This window comes from Phodopus roborovskii, unplaced genomic scaffold (assembly GCF_943737965.1).
Source record: "Phodopus roborovskii unplaced genomic scaffold, PHOROB, whole genome shotgun sequence".
Taxonomy (NCBI): domain Eukaryota; kingdom Metazoa; phylum Chordata; class Mammalia; order Rodentia; family Cricetidae; genus Phodopus; species Phodopus roborovskii.
Genome location: NW_026126417.1, coordinates 5,301,454 through 5,318,349, shown reverse-complemented (window position 1 = coordinate 5,318,349; position 16,896 = coordinate 5,301,454). Strand labels below are relative to the sequence as shown.

Below are 16,896 nucleotides of genomic sequence, written 5' to 3'. Positions count from 1 at the left end.
TAAATTATCCAAAAATTGCAATTGCTAAGTAGAAGAGAATGAATTTTTGCGTATTTTTTTTCTTGGAAAAAGCGATGTTTCCAATGTTCATCCTGTTATGTGACCAGATATATACTTGTTATAAATATTTTCAAATAATTGAAATCAGTAGAATGAGAAGATATTCACAGTGAGTAAAACTATATATATATTCTCTCATAAAATACATCCCAACCACAGTTTATCCTCCCTCACTCTTCCTAGCCCTCTCACCCCTAAATCCACTCCTCCTCCATTTTCAAAAAAAAAAAAAAAAAAAAAAAAAAAGAGCAGACCTCCCCCTAGAGATATCTATATCTACCAAATAATGCCTTAACAATTTACAATAAGACTAGGGAAAACCCCTCATATTAAGGCTGGATGAGGCAGCCCAGTAGGAGGAAAAGGGTCTCAAGAGCAGGAAACAGAGTGAGAGACGTAACTTTCACTCCTACTTGTAAGAGTTCTAAAACAACGCTCAGTCACACATTCAGAGCATACAAGAAGAGAACTTAGCTCAGGCCCACACAGGGTCCATGATTGCTGCTTCAGTCTCTGATCCCCTATGAGCTCTGCTTGGTTGATTCTGTGGGCCATGTTGTCTTCCACTCCTCTGGCTTCTACGGTCCTTCTTCCATTTCAGGGTTTGTTTATATATAGGGTAAGTGAACATTTGAGTTAAACTTCTCATTCTCAGGAAGTTACGCTGAAAATAACTGTTGTCACTGATGCTTTGTGAACCCAATTATCACTGTGTTTTTCCCAAGAAATGTCAGTGTACTGACCCAATCGCAGAGGCTTTGAGCATACCTAGAGATGCGAGTCACAAGGTTTCTCTTTCAAAAGATTAATGTAGAGTTGCTTGTTGTACTTCAAGAGTTGCTCTGGGCTACTCATACAGAGATATGCATCTGTTTGACTGATGGTGGGACTGTGGGTACAGAAGATTCATAAAGATGGATATGGCATTTTATTAATTGTTTTTTACTGTATATTGGTGTTTTGCCATGGGTGGTGGGTCCCCTGGAACTGAAATTACAGACAGTTGTGAGCTGCCATATGGGTGCTTGGAATTGAACCCAGGTCATCTGGAAGAGCATTTAGTGCTCTCAACCATTGAGCCATCTCTCCAGCCCTGGATATGCCATTTTATTTTAGTATACATAAGTCTTATTCCCTGTTAAATATACCTATAACAAACTGCAATTCTTACCACCAAAGTTGATTTGAGAAACCCAATACACCGAAAGATCTCATACTCAGTCTACTGGTGGTGCAAAGGTAGATAGAGAAAAGATTGAAATGACTCTAGACACACATATGAAAAGAGAACACATTTCTCTATATCTATTCCATTCCCTGTATAAAATTGCTTTCAGATTTCAGGCTGTGCATTTAAAAGATTGGATGTACTAAAATGACATTGAAATGCTTGTGACAACTAGTAGTAACTGATGTCTGAAAGTCTTGACCTTGTTCCTGATCATAGCTGGAAGTATTGATGGTAGAATGTAATGTTTTGCCTTTCCAAGGATCAAAGCAAAATCCCAACAGCTTTTTTGAGGAAGACATACCCACAGTGATAGGAATTTCTATAGGAGTTACCTACTAAAGAAACACAATTGATGGGAGATGTCATTCTGTAAATATGTTTCTCTTATTGGTTAATGAATAAAGCACTATTGGCCAATAGGAAAGGACGATAGGAGGGACTAGGAGACAAGGAGGAAAGAGGAAGTAGAAAGGAGGAGTCAAGATGGAGAGTCTGGAGAAAGCAGAATGCCAACTGGCTCCCCGGTAAGAGAAATACATAGATCAGCAGAAATGGGTTAATAATTAAGGCAGAGCTAGCCGATAAGCAACTAGTACCTGGCCAACAGCATCATATCAAATACAGAGTCTCTGTGTGTTAATTGGGGCTGGCGCAGCTGTGGGCCCAGGAAAAAACCTTACTCGTAACACACAATCATTACCCCATTCTAAATTTTCTTAGGTAAGACAGTTTTGGACATAATTTTCTTTTATTTATCAGTTGCCATTAATTATGTAGCTTTTAACAAGCAGCAAAGCAGTCATGTCACAAATAAGATAGGGGAGGAAAAATCATTCTCTTCACTCCTTTTTGGAAACTTGGATAGCTATCCACAAAAGTGTTTAGATCTGAGGAAGCTGAGGGATACAATTAAGAACCTATAGTGACACAATAGAGCAAAGGAAGAGGATAATTCCAGAGATAGGACCACTACAGCATTCAATTAGCAGAGTCTGGAGATGGATTAAAAAAAACAAAAACAAAACAAAACCAAGAATGCCAGTGACTATCAGCATTTGCTGTGTGAAGAGTGCTATCACGATAGGTCACAGGTCATCTGCTTTGTGGAAGATGACTTCGCTGGGATCCTAATATTTCCATAAACTTCATGGAGCCCCCATACTATTCATAGTGTTCATCAGTATTGACCCCATGGCTTGCCCTATAGAAAGTACCAGGAGCTTGCAGCAGAAAATGACTTCTGCAGACCTCCCCAGATGCTTTTGTTCCCCCTACACAAAGAAATGTCTCATGTCCAGGAATGAGATACAGAATTCCATTCATGCTCCAGACAGCCATGATTGTGCCACTAAGCACATACATTTCAGATTATTTTACAATCACTTTGTAAATGTTTGTATCTAGATATCTAGTAGGATTCTAAATCTGCTTTGCATGCTTCCTTATCTCAGACAGCAGAGCTACTGCACTTCAGGCTGAACAGTGCTTCTGAGGCCATACCTGTTGTCTCTTTACTTATATCCATTACCTAAACCTCTAAAACAACATATTCTAAGGCTACAAGTCTTAACAAATACAAAATAATTTATATAATTTCTTATAATTCATCAGACCATAGGAAAATAAGAGTAGAAATTAATAAGAGGAAAACTATAAAAACTATGCAAATATTCAAGGAATTAACAATTCCTTTGAGTATCCAATGGGTTATTGAAGAAATTGGGAGAAGAAATTAGAAAAATAATCCTAGTGCCATATGAAAAGAAGTATACTATCAGAACATTTGAAATATGGCTAAGGCATCCTAAGAGGAAAGTTTATAGATATAAGTACTCACATTAAAAAACAAAACAAAACAAAACAACAACAAAAAACAAAACAAAACAGAAAATGTTTCAAATAACCTGATGATACACCTAAAGGCTCAAAAGGCAAAGAGCAATCAAATTCAAAATAAAACAATAGAAAAGGTGTTGAAGTACAGCTCAACAGTTAGTAGCACTTCTTACTACTTCAGAGAGCCCAAGTTCAGTTCCTAGTACCCATGTCATATGGCTCACAGCTGCCTATAACTCCAGCCCCAGGATATCTGACTCCCTTTTCTGGACACCAAGGGTACATGCATGTACTTATATGTTCCCAGATTCACAAACAGATACATACCATAGAAAAGAAAATCTAGGTCAGGGTAGAAATTAATGAATCAGGACTACTCAAATTAATAAAACTAGAGGTGAAAAGAGGATTGTGACAAGCGATTCCAGTGAAATTAGATATGAAAATACCTTCAGTATTGTATCAGACACTTGTGGTCTTTTGTGCTTCCATATGAATTTTAGGATCTTAGTGAAAACTTTGATAATTTATAATCCAAAAATACCTAAAAGAAAAATCTAAGAGAAAGGTGAATTCTGAGACACATATGATTTACCAAAATTAAATCAATAGGATATGAAGGCCTTAAACAGATCCATAGAAAGTAAATGGTTGAAGTGATAATAACAACTGTCCCTAAAAAGTTGAGCTCAGGGCTAGGAGGCTCTGGTGAATTTTACCAAACCATTAAAAGAAGTGAACATTAGTATTTCTTAGACTGTAGACGAATTAGAAAATAAAGGCAAGCTAAAAAAACTCCTACTAAGCCAGCATCATCTTGATGCAGAACTAGATAAGGGCACAACAACAACAGACAAATAAATCAACAAACATAAAACTACAGACTAATTTTCATGATGAACATAGATGTAGCTTATTACTAAAATTTTTGTAAACTGAATTAAAGAACTTTAAAGAAGATCATATATGAGGATGGAGTTGATTTTGTTGTGGGGATAGGATACTTTCAACATATACAAGTTGACAAAATGTTAATACAGCACAAAAATAAGCTATGATAGTAAGCACACCATTAACTTGATGGATTAAAAAAGAGCCTATATATTCCTTCATGATTAAAAGTTGGAAGAAACTAGGAACAGAAGAAACATATTCCTTCATATTAAAGGCCAGATGTGACAACCTATATCTAACCTATATCATACTTAATGGAGAAAGGCTGGAAGAATTTCCTGTAAAATCAGAAATGAGGTGTAGGTGCCCAGTCTTTCCAATCTTATTCAATATAGTTCTCCAAGCCTTAAACAGCAAGATAGAAGATGAGGCAAGACATTGGGGGAAGCTAATAAAGATGAATATGTATTAAGATGATGTTACTACAATGAAACCTCCTACTTTGTATGCTAACTGAAATTAATTTCACAAAGATCCCCAGAGATGGCCCCAGCTAAGACTCATGGCAGCAGTGAACTGGCTGTCCCCTGTGATTGGTGACTACCGTGGTTGTCGCTTGTCAGTGGAAAGAGCCTTCATCCAGTGACTGTTGGAGGCAGGTTCAGAGACCAATGGCCAAACAATGGGTGGAACTCCTGGAGTCCTCCTGAGGAGAGGGAGGAGGAATTGTAGAAGCCAGGGTATATGTGGTGTGTGTGTGTGTGTGTGTGTGTGTGTGTGTTTGTGTGTGTGTGTGTATTTGTGAGGGATTTCCGAGGAAAACCCAAAGAAATATCTAGCCTGACTCATGGGAACTTGCAGTCTTAACCAACAACCAGGGAACCTGCACAGACCAACCTAGGTCCTCTGAATATATGTGAAAGTTGTGTAGCTGGGTCTGTTTGTGGGACTCCTGGCATTGGAAGCAAAGCTGACTCTGGTGCTTTGTCTGGCTCTTGAGAACCTATTCCCCATGCTGTTAGTTGGGGAGGTGCTTGGTCTTACTACAACTTGATATGCCATGCTTTGCTGATATCCAGGGGTGGCCTGCCCCTTTCTGATCAAATATGGAGGGAGGAGGGGTGGATGGGAGGATGGGGAAGTAGGGAAGGCAGTGGGAGGAGAGGAGGGAGGGGAGGTTGCAGTCAGGACATAAAATAAATGAATAAATTTAAAAATGTCTAGAAAAAGTTTACAGATTCAAATGCATACAAAATGGAATATGTAGGTGATACCGGAATCTCAAGAAATCAGAATTTCAAAGCTTCTTTATCTCCCTGGAATAGGAGGCTCAACAGACTACAACTTCATGCTGCACTGTGCCATCTTTGGTCCATCACTAGGGTAGTAAGTGGCCATGTGGGAAGCTGAGACCAGCTGGTAAGGCTGCCCAGAGGTGAGTAAACATCTTGTCTAGTCAATTAGGTTGCCTGCCTCTTTTAAGAATTCCTGAGTTGAAGGTAAGGAATGAGGAGGAATGATATATCTTTAGGTGACAGAAATTCTTAAAGTCTATAGGGGGCATTTCTTTAGCCAAGCCAAATTTACAGACACTAGATTTTTTTTTTAATCAGACATACTTGGGTTTATTTCCATGACATAAATATTACAAACAATGTTAGGACTATCATCAAGTGTGTGAGATCTCTGTAAACATGGACAACAAAATCCTTCAAGATGAGTGAATAAAAGAGATCTTTTAGAACATAAAGCCTTTTCCAAGCATCTTAAAGATCATGATGTGCAGTTATGAAAAATGAGATCATGTAGGCAACCAAATGGGGATGTGTTTTAAGACATTTTATTTAAAGCACAATCTTTATTTCTACACAAAAAGCTTTATTTGTCAGAAAGATTTGTTTCATTCAGAACTAATTATAGGTGTTCTGGTGACACTCACAAAACAAAGGAAGTCAGAGCACAATTATCACAGAAGGGATGCTTTAAAATGGCCCCTATCATGACATCTACCATGACATTGATTGTGATAGCAAGGAAGAATACTCTGATAAGAGAAATTACATGTTTGCATGTTCAGATTTAAAGAAATTAATATGTAAATGATGTTGATCATGATATGAGAATAGTATGGCTATAACTAATAACATTCAGTCATTAGACTTGCACTAAGATTTAAGAACAGGAAAATCAGTTCCCATTCTTGACCCTCTGTCTTAGAATACGCAGCCTTGACATCACTACATCCCAGTCAGCATAAGCTCCTTCCAGATGGCGGGATATCTCAGTTCCTGCCTCATAGCTACGACGTCCATGGAGCAAGCGCCAGTTGTCAAAGGTAATCACATCACCTAATTAGGAGAAATTTTCAACATGAATAATTTGTGTTTCGATGAGTTACAAAGATAAAAATTATTACTTACAAGATAGAAATTATGCATTCTGGTACAAATAACAAAATTTCCATGTTCAGATCTGTTGCTTGCCATAGTGACTATAATTAGTAAGAATGTACTGTATTCATTAAGAAAGCAAATACCAAGAAAATGTAATATATGAGATGCCACCACTACTCGGTTCACACCAAGAAAAAATATGTTTCTCTTGTAAACAAAATTTTACACCTATGGCTTTTGTTTTAAAAACTAATTTTTTGCTACTGAACAATTTTGTACATGTGCATTCTAAATACTCTCCCTCCACTCTCTCATACTCCCATGCCTGCCACTGCCTATGCTCATCACATCCAATCCCTTTCCTACATTCTTGACTTTTGATTTTTTTTTTGTGACCCCTCTAGTTTTTCCAAGGCCTTCTAAATGACTGTTGGGTTGGAACTGTTTATTGGAACTTGCTAAGATCATCTGTGATACACAACCATAGGCAATAGTTCCCATATGGATCATGATATTTAAACTTCATAACTTGATGGGCTATCATGGGCGTGGTAAAGGTTTTGTATTTTTCTACTTTTGAAAACATCAATAATATACATTGCTTCCCAGTTTAATAGCTTCAAATAACTATAAGGATAGTAAAGTTTTGGCTTATGTCCTACATCCTCTATATTTTATATACATTTTTTAAAAAAAGGAAATACTGAAAAGAAAGCAGTATTTCATCTCTTCATATATGAGAAAACTCAAATTGAGGCATTTACCCAAAGCCACTAAATGGTTAAGACTTAGATTCCAGGTCCTACTATTACTTTTTTCTCATGATGTTTCTGTTTTATAGGGTGTTACCCCTAAAATAAATCTGCTCTGACTGCATGCTGAAGGCTTAATGGAGTTATCTAGTTCTATTTATTCCATTTATTATGTCAAAGAGGATTTCTAAAAACAACTTAACTAGGTGTGGTATGTGTGTGTTCCTGTAGTGTCATCTACTTAGGAGAATGAAGCACGAGTATTGTTGAAGTTTAGCTTGGGAGCTAAAGATGAGTTTGAGCATGTATGGGGTGTGCTTAGGTCCTGGAGAGATGGCTCATCAGTAAAGAGTACTGTTCTTGCAGAGGATCCTTGTTCAATATCCAGCATCCACATGTTGGCTCACAGCTGTCTGGAACTCTACCTCCAGGAGATGCAATGCCCCTTTCTGTACTCTCTGGACACTGTATGTTTGTAGTGCACAGAAATACATTCAGGCAAACCCTCATACATGCAAAAAGAGAAGTAAACAGAATCTCAAAAAATTCAAATAATTAAAAGAATGTTCAAATTGGCCAAATCAGCAACAAAAAGAAATTATGCCTTTTATTGCAAATAACATGTGAACTTTCATGTTTAGATCTGTTGTTCAACATGGAGACGATAATCAATAATGATTGCTATAATCATTGAGAAGATAGATCTTACGTGTTCCCTTCATGAAAACTGATAGATTGTAAAATGTGCATTATTAATTAACTCAAGCTACCCATTCCATAATATTCATATCTCAAAATATATATGCTAAACACAATTTTATTGTTAATTGAAAAATCAATAACAAGAAAAAATAGCTCAAGTTTGGCTGAGTCCTGCTTTGTTTTAGTATTACTCTCTTTGTGAGTAAGTTTTATCAATAAACATTACTCATGTATTTTGGAGAAGGAATTACAAAGGTTTTTTGTTTAACAAGTCAGAAGAATTTAAAATAAATTTCGTTTGTACACTCTATATTTTCCACTATCTCAAGAGGAAGTGGTGCATTTTTAGGACTGAGTGATTTTCAAGTTGTAATTTCTATACCATTTCTTAGAATCTAACTTGTGATCATGATACTTAATATAATATAGAATTTGGTGTAAGGGAAAAATAGCATCCTTTCTTGGGTTTGAGCCGTGTTGACTTTAATAAAATAGGGAAATCACACAGATGACAGAGTTTTCAAAAAGCTTATTAAGAAGGTGACTATCTGGACAGAAAATGTAAAACATTTTTAATATTATACATAAGCTTCATCTGGCATCACTTTTAAGTATCCTTAGATTGAAGGCTCTTAAATTTCATGTGCTAGGATTTCCAAGAGAGCTTGCAAAAAGGACTATTTTTTTTTTAACTCTGAGGAGTCAACTGCCTAGAAGTAGAGATGGCACTAAATATTCTATTTAGGCAAATTAGATGCTCATTAATAGTCTGCAGTGATACCAGTCTGGATACCATTTCCCTCTACTCACCTGGATTCATCTTGAAGGTGCACTTGTATTCTTTGCTATTCATGAGGTCAACAAACTCTTTCAGAGCAGAGTAGAAAGGCTGAACTCTTTCAATGGGAACATCGAAGACTGTATCCCTGGTTGCATTGTTAAAGTTGATGCGAACCACTTGACCTTTATCATCCAACCTGTTTTATTTAATAGGCAAAATTAACATCAAATAAGGATCAATTTCTCTTAGAAGATATGTCAGAAATAGAGCATCCATTAAAAACATACAGATTAAACAAAATAGGATGATGTGATGTTTAGATATATTTGTATAATTATACATATTGTGCCTATTTATATCAAGTTGAAATCCCAAATAGCATTTTAAAAAGTAGTGTTTGAATTTAACTGGCAAGTTATAAATAATATTCTTGAGTTGCTGGGGGCAGCTGTACATGCTTGTCAGAAGTTTGAGACACGAGTATCTCAGGGCGAACACAACATAAGCTGTATAAAGATACCATATTTCCAAAGGGGAAAATTTCTCATCTCACAAGTCACCAAAGAATACATTATATTTATTTTTACCTAAAATTTATTTCTGAAACTTATCTTTTCTCCACATTTTCCATCCAACGTCTCCAGAAAATCATCTATTTCTACCCATAAAATGTGTGTTCAGCAGTTTGCTGAAATGTAAGGAAAGTTTGGCAACCAAGTATCTTCCTTACAAAGTCTATAGAGCTACAGACCCCCTTTTTCTCAAACTTGAACTCTGCTTTCCTTTGCTTTTGGAGCATGTGCAGTATCTTTAAACATTAATTATAATTAAACAAATTGTAATTTGGCTGAAAAATTAAACATATATATATATATATGTGTGTGTGTGTGTGTGTGTGTGTGTGTGTGTGTGTGTGTTACTTTATTTCTGTGCTATTTGGTTATTTTTTTTTTGAAATAATACAGATTGATTCTGAAGTGTAACCCTTTCCAGTTTTGACTGAGATATAGTTAAATACAGGATATTATAAAAACCAACACAGAAGGCAATTTTCAAATGAAAAGTTAAATCAATGTTCTTTTTATGTTCAAGAAAATCATGATTAAATTGTGTTAGTAGAAAAGATAAGGTGGGGGAGATATCTCAGATGTCAAAGTACTTTCTGTGTGTGAGGATTGATGAAAGACCCTGTCTCAAAATAAAGGGAGAGAGGTAAAGAACAATTGAGAAACACACTCTTGCCTTCATATGAACATCATATATATGCATCTATATAAACAGGTACACACACACACACACACAGTGAGAGATGGGGGGAGAGAGGAAAGAAAGAGAATTGGTTATGTAAAAAAGGAAACATGGAGAAATGTATCCTATTTAAGAATGAAGGACCAACCCTGTCAAAGAAAATAAGATGTTTCTCATCATGTACTCACATTGAAGTTTTTAAAAAGGATAAAACTAAATCATCTACGTAGGATATACATATGATTTCTGCTGACTTAGAACTCTCTGAGGGGTGTTTCTTTGGTAGTACATGTGACTAAAATGAGGCAGATTCTACTCCAGAGGTGCACATGGGATCCAGCTATGGGCAAGCAGCACTCTGCAACTCCCTGGTAGGCCATCCTGGTGATTGTCTCATGGACAGACTTAGATAAGACTGGGCAGGGAGTCATCCGGATGTGGCATAGTTTTTGAAATAAAAATGCTGTTCTTGTGCTACGGTTGCTAGCATGAAGGATGATGAAAAACTTTGAGCTTGTGAGATTTATGTTTGAAAATGAAGCCAACAAGATGGCAAAGCTCAGAAGCAAAAACCAATAGCTCCTGGTTGACCGGACTTAACTTCTGGATTTATCTCTTTTATATTCTTTCACTTCCAAATGTACACTTTCTAACAGCTATAATTAATCTCATTGACAAGGCAGAGTTTATACTTAAAAATGAAGTATGCATGAATTCTTAGTTACCCCAAAATCCAATATTGATTGAGAACAAAATTCATGTTGCTTGGTGACTTTTTAATGCCATTTCTTCATCGTCTTTTTTTTTTTCTTCTAGCAACATATTAAGTCAAAGCTTTGGAGTTAACCAAAGCTTCCTGCTGTTTAAAGCTGTTTCAAGTATAGGAAATTTATAAGACTACTCACTCTATTATCTTGTGTTTAGATTGCACAGAGAAATCACAATAATCCACCCCAATGTCTGTAAAATCCACGAAGGTGGAGGACAGAATGTGGAATGCCTGAGGATTCTTCTCCTTGAGCTTTTGGCACACATTAAACCCATCTACAATTTCAGAATCACCTCCTGTGACTGTTTGCTTTATGCAGTGCAGAAGCTGAACCTGTAAGGAGACATGGAGAAATAGGTCAAGATAACAGCACCCACTTCTAAAAATTACTATGTTAAATATTTTAAAAAGATACAAATAAAAAAATAAACCAATAAACTTAAAAACACCTGTTCTCTGATGTCAGTATTGAGAGGAAGTGGGGAGGTGAAAAGTTGCTTACAATAATGTGGGTATAATTCAAACCTGCTGGAGTTAAAGATATGGGCATAGAATAAAGTTCACAGATTACACTAACTGGAGGCAGGGAAGGCAATAACAGAGGCAGGTTTAAGCTGGACCGAGGATTATGGATAAAACCTGAGTTACATAAAAGAATTAGAATAAAAATAGGTGACTCTAGTGATAGTTTATTTTTAATCTAACAAATAAAGCTTGCCTGAAGATCAGAATGCAGAGATAAGTCACTGGCTAGCCACACATCTAGTTAAGAGCTAAGCCACTAGTTAGCCACACACACACACACACACACACACACACACACACACACACACACACTCAAAGCCATTAGTTAGTCACATACCTAAGTCACTAGTTAGCAATAAAGGACAGGTAGTGGTGGCCACACCTTTGATCTCAGCACTCAGGAAACAGAGGAAGATGGATCTCTGTGAGTTGAAGGCCGCCCAAGGCTACATAAGAGTGAATCAGTTAAAAAGAGAAACAGAGCTCACATCTTTGATCCCAGCACTTGGGATGTTGTGCCTTTAATCCCAGCACTAGAGAGGAATATAAGGCAGGATCTCAGAGCAGTCTAGACAGTCTGAGAGGCAGTGCAGTTTGGAAGTGCAATCAGAGGATACGACTGCCCCTTCGATCTGAGCATTGGTAGACGTGAGAACTCTCTAGTAACTGGCTGGTTTGCTTATTTGGTCTTCAGCTTTAACCCCAATATATGTTTATGAGTTTTTATTATTCATGTTATAGGTGACTGTAATGATAGGGCTGGAAAAATATACAGTATACCGAGTAATAAAATGATTGGCAGAGCATTATCATGGGTGGAGTAGGTCAAATTGAAAGGATAATCGTGTTCTTGTCTCTAACAGTCTTAAGTGTGAGATGAAGGTTTCTTGTACTTTTTGTTGTTCATAAGGGACACTGACTCTGGATATAGCATGGACTGCACTGAAGAATAATGTATCAGTCTAGTAGTGTCACTCTGGTACACTGATTTTAAGATGGGAACATGCTAGGCCATAGCTACTTGCAGCTTCCAGTTCAGACTGGAAGATACAAAAGCAATGAAGTTGGCTGGGACTATGGGAGGATGGGTAAAAACAAGAAACACCAGAAATGGCAAACCAAATGGGGGAAGTATCAATTGGACTATGTTTTAACTGAACATAGTGAACATATTACCACTGGAAAATCAAAACAGAAAAACTAAAAGAATTGTTTTATGAAGAGAGTTTCTCATTGATTTTGTGACTCCTTTTAGTAGGTTAATTTGGGTTAGGTGATTCTGAGCACCTAAATTTAGAGCCTGGTTTTCTGCTTGAAAGATCTAATGGTATTCTGTTGGGAAAACTTCACTTTTACTAATTCTAATACATTTTAATTTATTGTCTCGCTGATTTCTCATACCACAAAAGAATAAAATATCCATGCTTGGGTGGATATCTGTGTTAGTGAGAAAAACATTCATTTAGCTTGGTTTTACCCACATGTGGTTTAGAACAGTGGTCCTCAAGACTTTCTGTAGTGATGGACATGTTCTTCTTTGTCGTGTAATACAGTAATCACCAGTCCCACATGGCCACTGTACATGAGATACAGTTATTGTGACTAAAGAATTTAATTTAAAATTGTATTTAATATTTATTTTTGTACATGTCTGTATGTGGTGTATGCATGTTTACATGCATGGGGGTACATATGTGTGTGGTATATGTGAGCATGTGCACATGTGTTCAGAGGCCTGGGGTTAGCAATAGGGGTTTCCCTCCATTCTTCTCCACTTTATTCATTGATGAAACTTTTCTTTTAGGTGAATCTAGGGCTCACTAATAATCTAGCTAGTAAAGAAGGTTGATCAGGGAATCCTTAGTGGATGTTTTGTAGGTGCTGAGATTACTGGAGAATTGCAATGTGGTGATCCGAACTCTGGCTCTCTTACATGCCTGGCATGTGCTTTATATTACTGAGCCACAGGGGTTTTGCAATTTTTATGATTTTATACACAAGTTGCTCTCAAATGATAATTGTGTCATGCACATTCTTTTTTATAATATACTTAGAATTTGATAAATTTGTCTTACAAATGGAGTTATTGAAACAGAGGTGTCAACGTTCATAATTAAAAATTCAGTTAATATGTTGATAAAGATGGTATTTAAACTTTGGCCCATTTGCCATAAATCCAAAACAAAGAAAGTCCCTCTTCTCATTTATAGAGCTCTTAGAAATCTAGTCTTGCTAGGTGGTTGTGGTGCATGCCTTTAATCCCAGCATTTAGGAGTCAGAGGCAAGGCAGACAGATCTCTGTGAGTTCAAGGCCAGTCTGGTCTACAAAGTGTTTTCCTGGACAACTGAGGCTACACAGAGAAATCCTGTCTCAAAAAACCAAAAGGAAAGAAATCCAGTCTTAGGTGTTTATGTACATATATGAAAAAAGTAAGCTTATTTCCCAAAGTTGAAGATACCTTGAACAAATAAGTAATGATTCAATATTTAAATGGAGGCAAATTTTCACCTTGAAAATATGTGCACTTCTTGATCAAGCCATGTTAGAAAACTCATTTCAGCAGGTCAAGAAGAGATCAGGCAATGTGATGAGACAAAAGAGAGATCGACATGTCAGCTGCAAGTCTGCAGGGTTCCAAAAGACACAGCATGAACATAGCTCTGTCCTCAGGAGAATCACAGCAGCTCTATTCTTTTGGATTTTGTTGTAATGAGCCCATTGATTCCAATGGTTTTTAAAAAGGCCAGTTGATATCTTTCACATATGACTAGGCCAAATAATATCTCCTTTCTCTGTAGTAATATTTTAATACAATCTTATAAAAGAAAACAGATTATGAAGCCTGACAACATTTCCACCACTAATCCAAAAACTAAATATACTCCTGTCATATATAAAATCCAATTTTATTTCACATAAATCATTCAGAATAAAAAAAAAATTCCTTTCTAAATTTTTCCTTATGGAAGCATGTGACTTTTGGCCCAGAGAAAAAAAGCCACATCTGTGTATCATTTAAGCTATGTCTCCTCATCCTGATCAATCTGAACCCTCACTAGGAAACTCATTTTCCAGATCATTTCAAATATACTGAAAAGGACATTTACCTTTTCTATTTGTTAAAGAAAAGATCAAACTTTGGTATTAAAAACTCTTCATAATTCAAAATGGAATGTGAACGATAAGATAGGTGGCCTATGTGTGTCTATCTGTTGGAACGAAAACATTCCAGGGGTCATTATTTATTGAGCACAGAAAGTCATTGGTCTTGGATGCCTCCTTTGCCATGCTTCACTCCATGGCTTCTCTAGAGCAGATCTCTCCTGCCTCTGTTCATGCACAAGATGCTTTAGGTTTTGAGATATAAATAAGTACAAGGTCTAGTTACTGTCCTTGAAGATAGTTGTGTAAAATATGAGAATGTCTACAAATAACCTATCACATCACAGACTATGGAACTTAGTAACTCCAGTTCTGGAGCATGCTGGTATGTAAAAATCTAGGCAGAGATGTATGTTCAAGTCCAGGTTCCTCAATTGTTAGTGGTTATCCTATAAAATCCTTCCACTTTATGTCCTCATCTAACACTGCAGGGCATGATCAAGCTTGTTAATATTAAAGGACTTCTAAGAGAGAGCATGTAAAGAAACAGAAAACTTCAAGAAAGTACAAAATACTGTAAAATACTTAAGGTATGTATAGGAAGCCATTTAATAATTTTTTCTTAGGATTTCAGTTTTAACTTAGAAACAAACTTACATTCTGAAAGAGTAAAACACAATTTAAAAGTCCAAGTAGGACTCAGTTATTCAACTCCATTTTTTAAGTTGCTCTACAGTTCAATGTCTCCAGGCAATTGTTAGCAGGTGGAATGCGTTGAGTGTTTTGGTATCACCATACCACATTAAGAACAAGCCTCACTGTTCCTTTTCTTCTCCAGCTCCCAACCAAAAAGGTGATCACAGGAGTCATCTCTCTGTCATTGTTTGGTTCAGAGAACAATCAATACAATAATTTAAAGCATATGCAGCCAAATATTAGACTAGCTTAGCTAACTAATTCTGGCAAGAACTATGTGTAAGAAGCAGGGCACAGAGAAAACACGTTCAGATAAGATGATGACCAAAAGGAATCATTTTGATTTTTGGCTCATTTATTCTTAATTAACTCAAGAATTACCCAACTTCTGATCTACCTCTGAGAATATAGATTTGTATGTTCAATGTAGCTGAAAGCTGAGGGCTACACTCTCTTTAATCTCCTGACCATATGGTTTTTGGTTTAAGAAAATAATGATTTTGTAAAAATGTATTTGGTTTGAAAGATGATGATTTGTAAAGATGGAGAGAGAAAGTGTCCAGTCAGTAATCTCCTGGATACTGTTATGCACCATGCATCTTCTTTATCAAGGAAACTTGTGCGTGGGGTAGGAGAGGGCTTCCAGCACTATTATCATTGCTCTGCTCCTTCTGCCCACATCCCTTTACAATGCATTTTTGCAGTTTTTCATGTGAGCATCCCACTTTCTTATCTCCCCCCTCCCCGGTCTGGGCTAGCCTCATTAATTGCTTTGATCAATAAAACATCACTGAAGAGACCTTATGGTAATTACTGGCCAAGGTCCCAAGAACTCAACACATGTTTGACTTCCCCAAGCAAAATGTTGCCAGCTGCCATGTGAGAAAGCCTAGGCTAGCCTGTTGAAAGATGATAGACTAGGGGGAGCAGAGGCAAACCATCTCAGTATCATTTGAAATGAGCTATTTCATAGCCATTTTAGCAGCTGACAAGAGCTAGATGACTGAAAACAATAACCGCTGAGCTGAGTACAGCTTAAATAGTAAAAACATACGTGCTACATATTTAGCTGTTTATTAAAATAATAATAAGAATTTATTATTATTATTTGTCACTATCAGGGATTGAACACAGAGCCTCATATATGCTGGTCAAGCACTCTTACCATTGAGTCACATACCCCAGCAATATTTTGTTAAGCTTTTAATTTCACCTTGTTTTTGTGTGATATAAACATGTGATGTGAAGGTGTACACATGCCCATGCATGTGCATGACTAGGTTGGAGCAGGATGCCAAGTGTTCTTCCTCTATTGGCTGTTCTTTTAAGCTGTTAAATTGGGTAGGTCTCCTCTCTCTCTCTTTCTCTCTCTCTGTGCGTGTGCATGTGCACATGTGCACTCATGCGTGCATACACCAAAGGACAACAGCAGTATCTTCATCAATTACTCTCTACCTTATTTTAGGGAAATGGTCTCTCACTGAACCTTGAGCTCACTAATCAGTCACACTTGTCAGCTAGCATGCCCCAGAGCTGGGATTACAGACACATATACCCACCCACAACTTTTTAGCTGGGCGACAGGCATCTGAATGCATATCCTTCTGTTTGTGCAGTGGACACTTTTATCAATTGAGTCAGAAAAAAAACTGAACTTGCAAAGCTTTAAATTCATTTGCTGGTACAAATGATGGACATGTGACTTCACATTATGTTTCATTATTTCATTCATTTTTAATTCTCAGGGGCATGATATATGTACAGAAACATCTCAAAAAATATTGCTGTCTTAAAATCTGTCTTGGCAAAGCAAAATGCTCCAATAGTTATTTCCAAGAAGAAATAAAGAACTGAATTTCAAAAAGATGAGTGAAAAATGTCTCTTTCCCTTTAAAAAGTGAGGATG

At 36.8% G+C, this 16,896-nt stretch overlaps 1 protein-coding gene across 1 annotated transcript in view; it reads right to left on the bottom strand.

Annotated features, from left to right (window-relative positions):
* Window positions 1-5,845: 5,845 nt before the first annotated feature.
* Window positions 5,846-16,896, bottom strand: part of Bbox1 (gamma-butyrobetaine hydroxylase 1) — a 42,082-nt gene continuing 31,031 nt past the window's right edge. The window contains exons 5-7 of the mRNA XM_051183798.1: window positions 10,803-10,999; window positions 8,679-8,845; window positions 5,846-6,369 (exon numbers count right to left, since the gene is read on the bottom strand). Coding sequence (XP_051039755.1) covers window positions 6,209-6,369; window positions 8,679-8,845; window positions 10,803-10,999 — 525 coding nt within the window. The 3' untranslated portion in view covers window positions 5,846-6,208. The remainder of the gene's footprint in view (window positions 6,370-8,678; window positions 8,846-10,802; window positions 11,000-16,896) is intronic.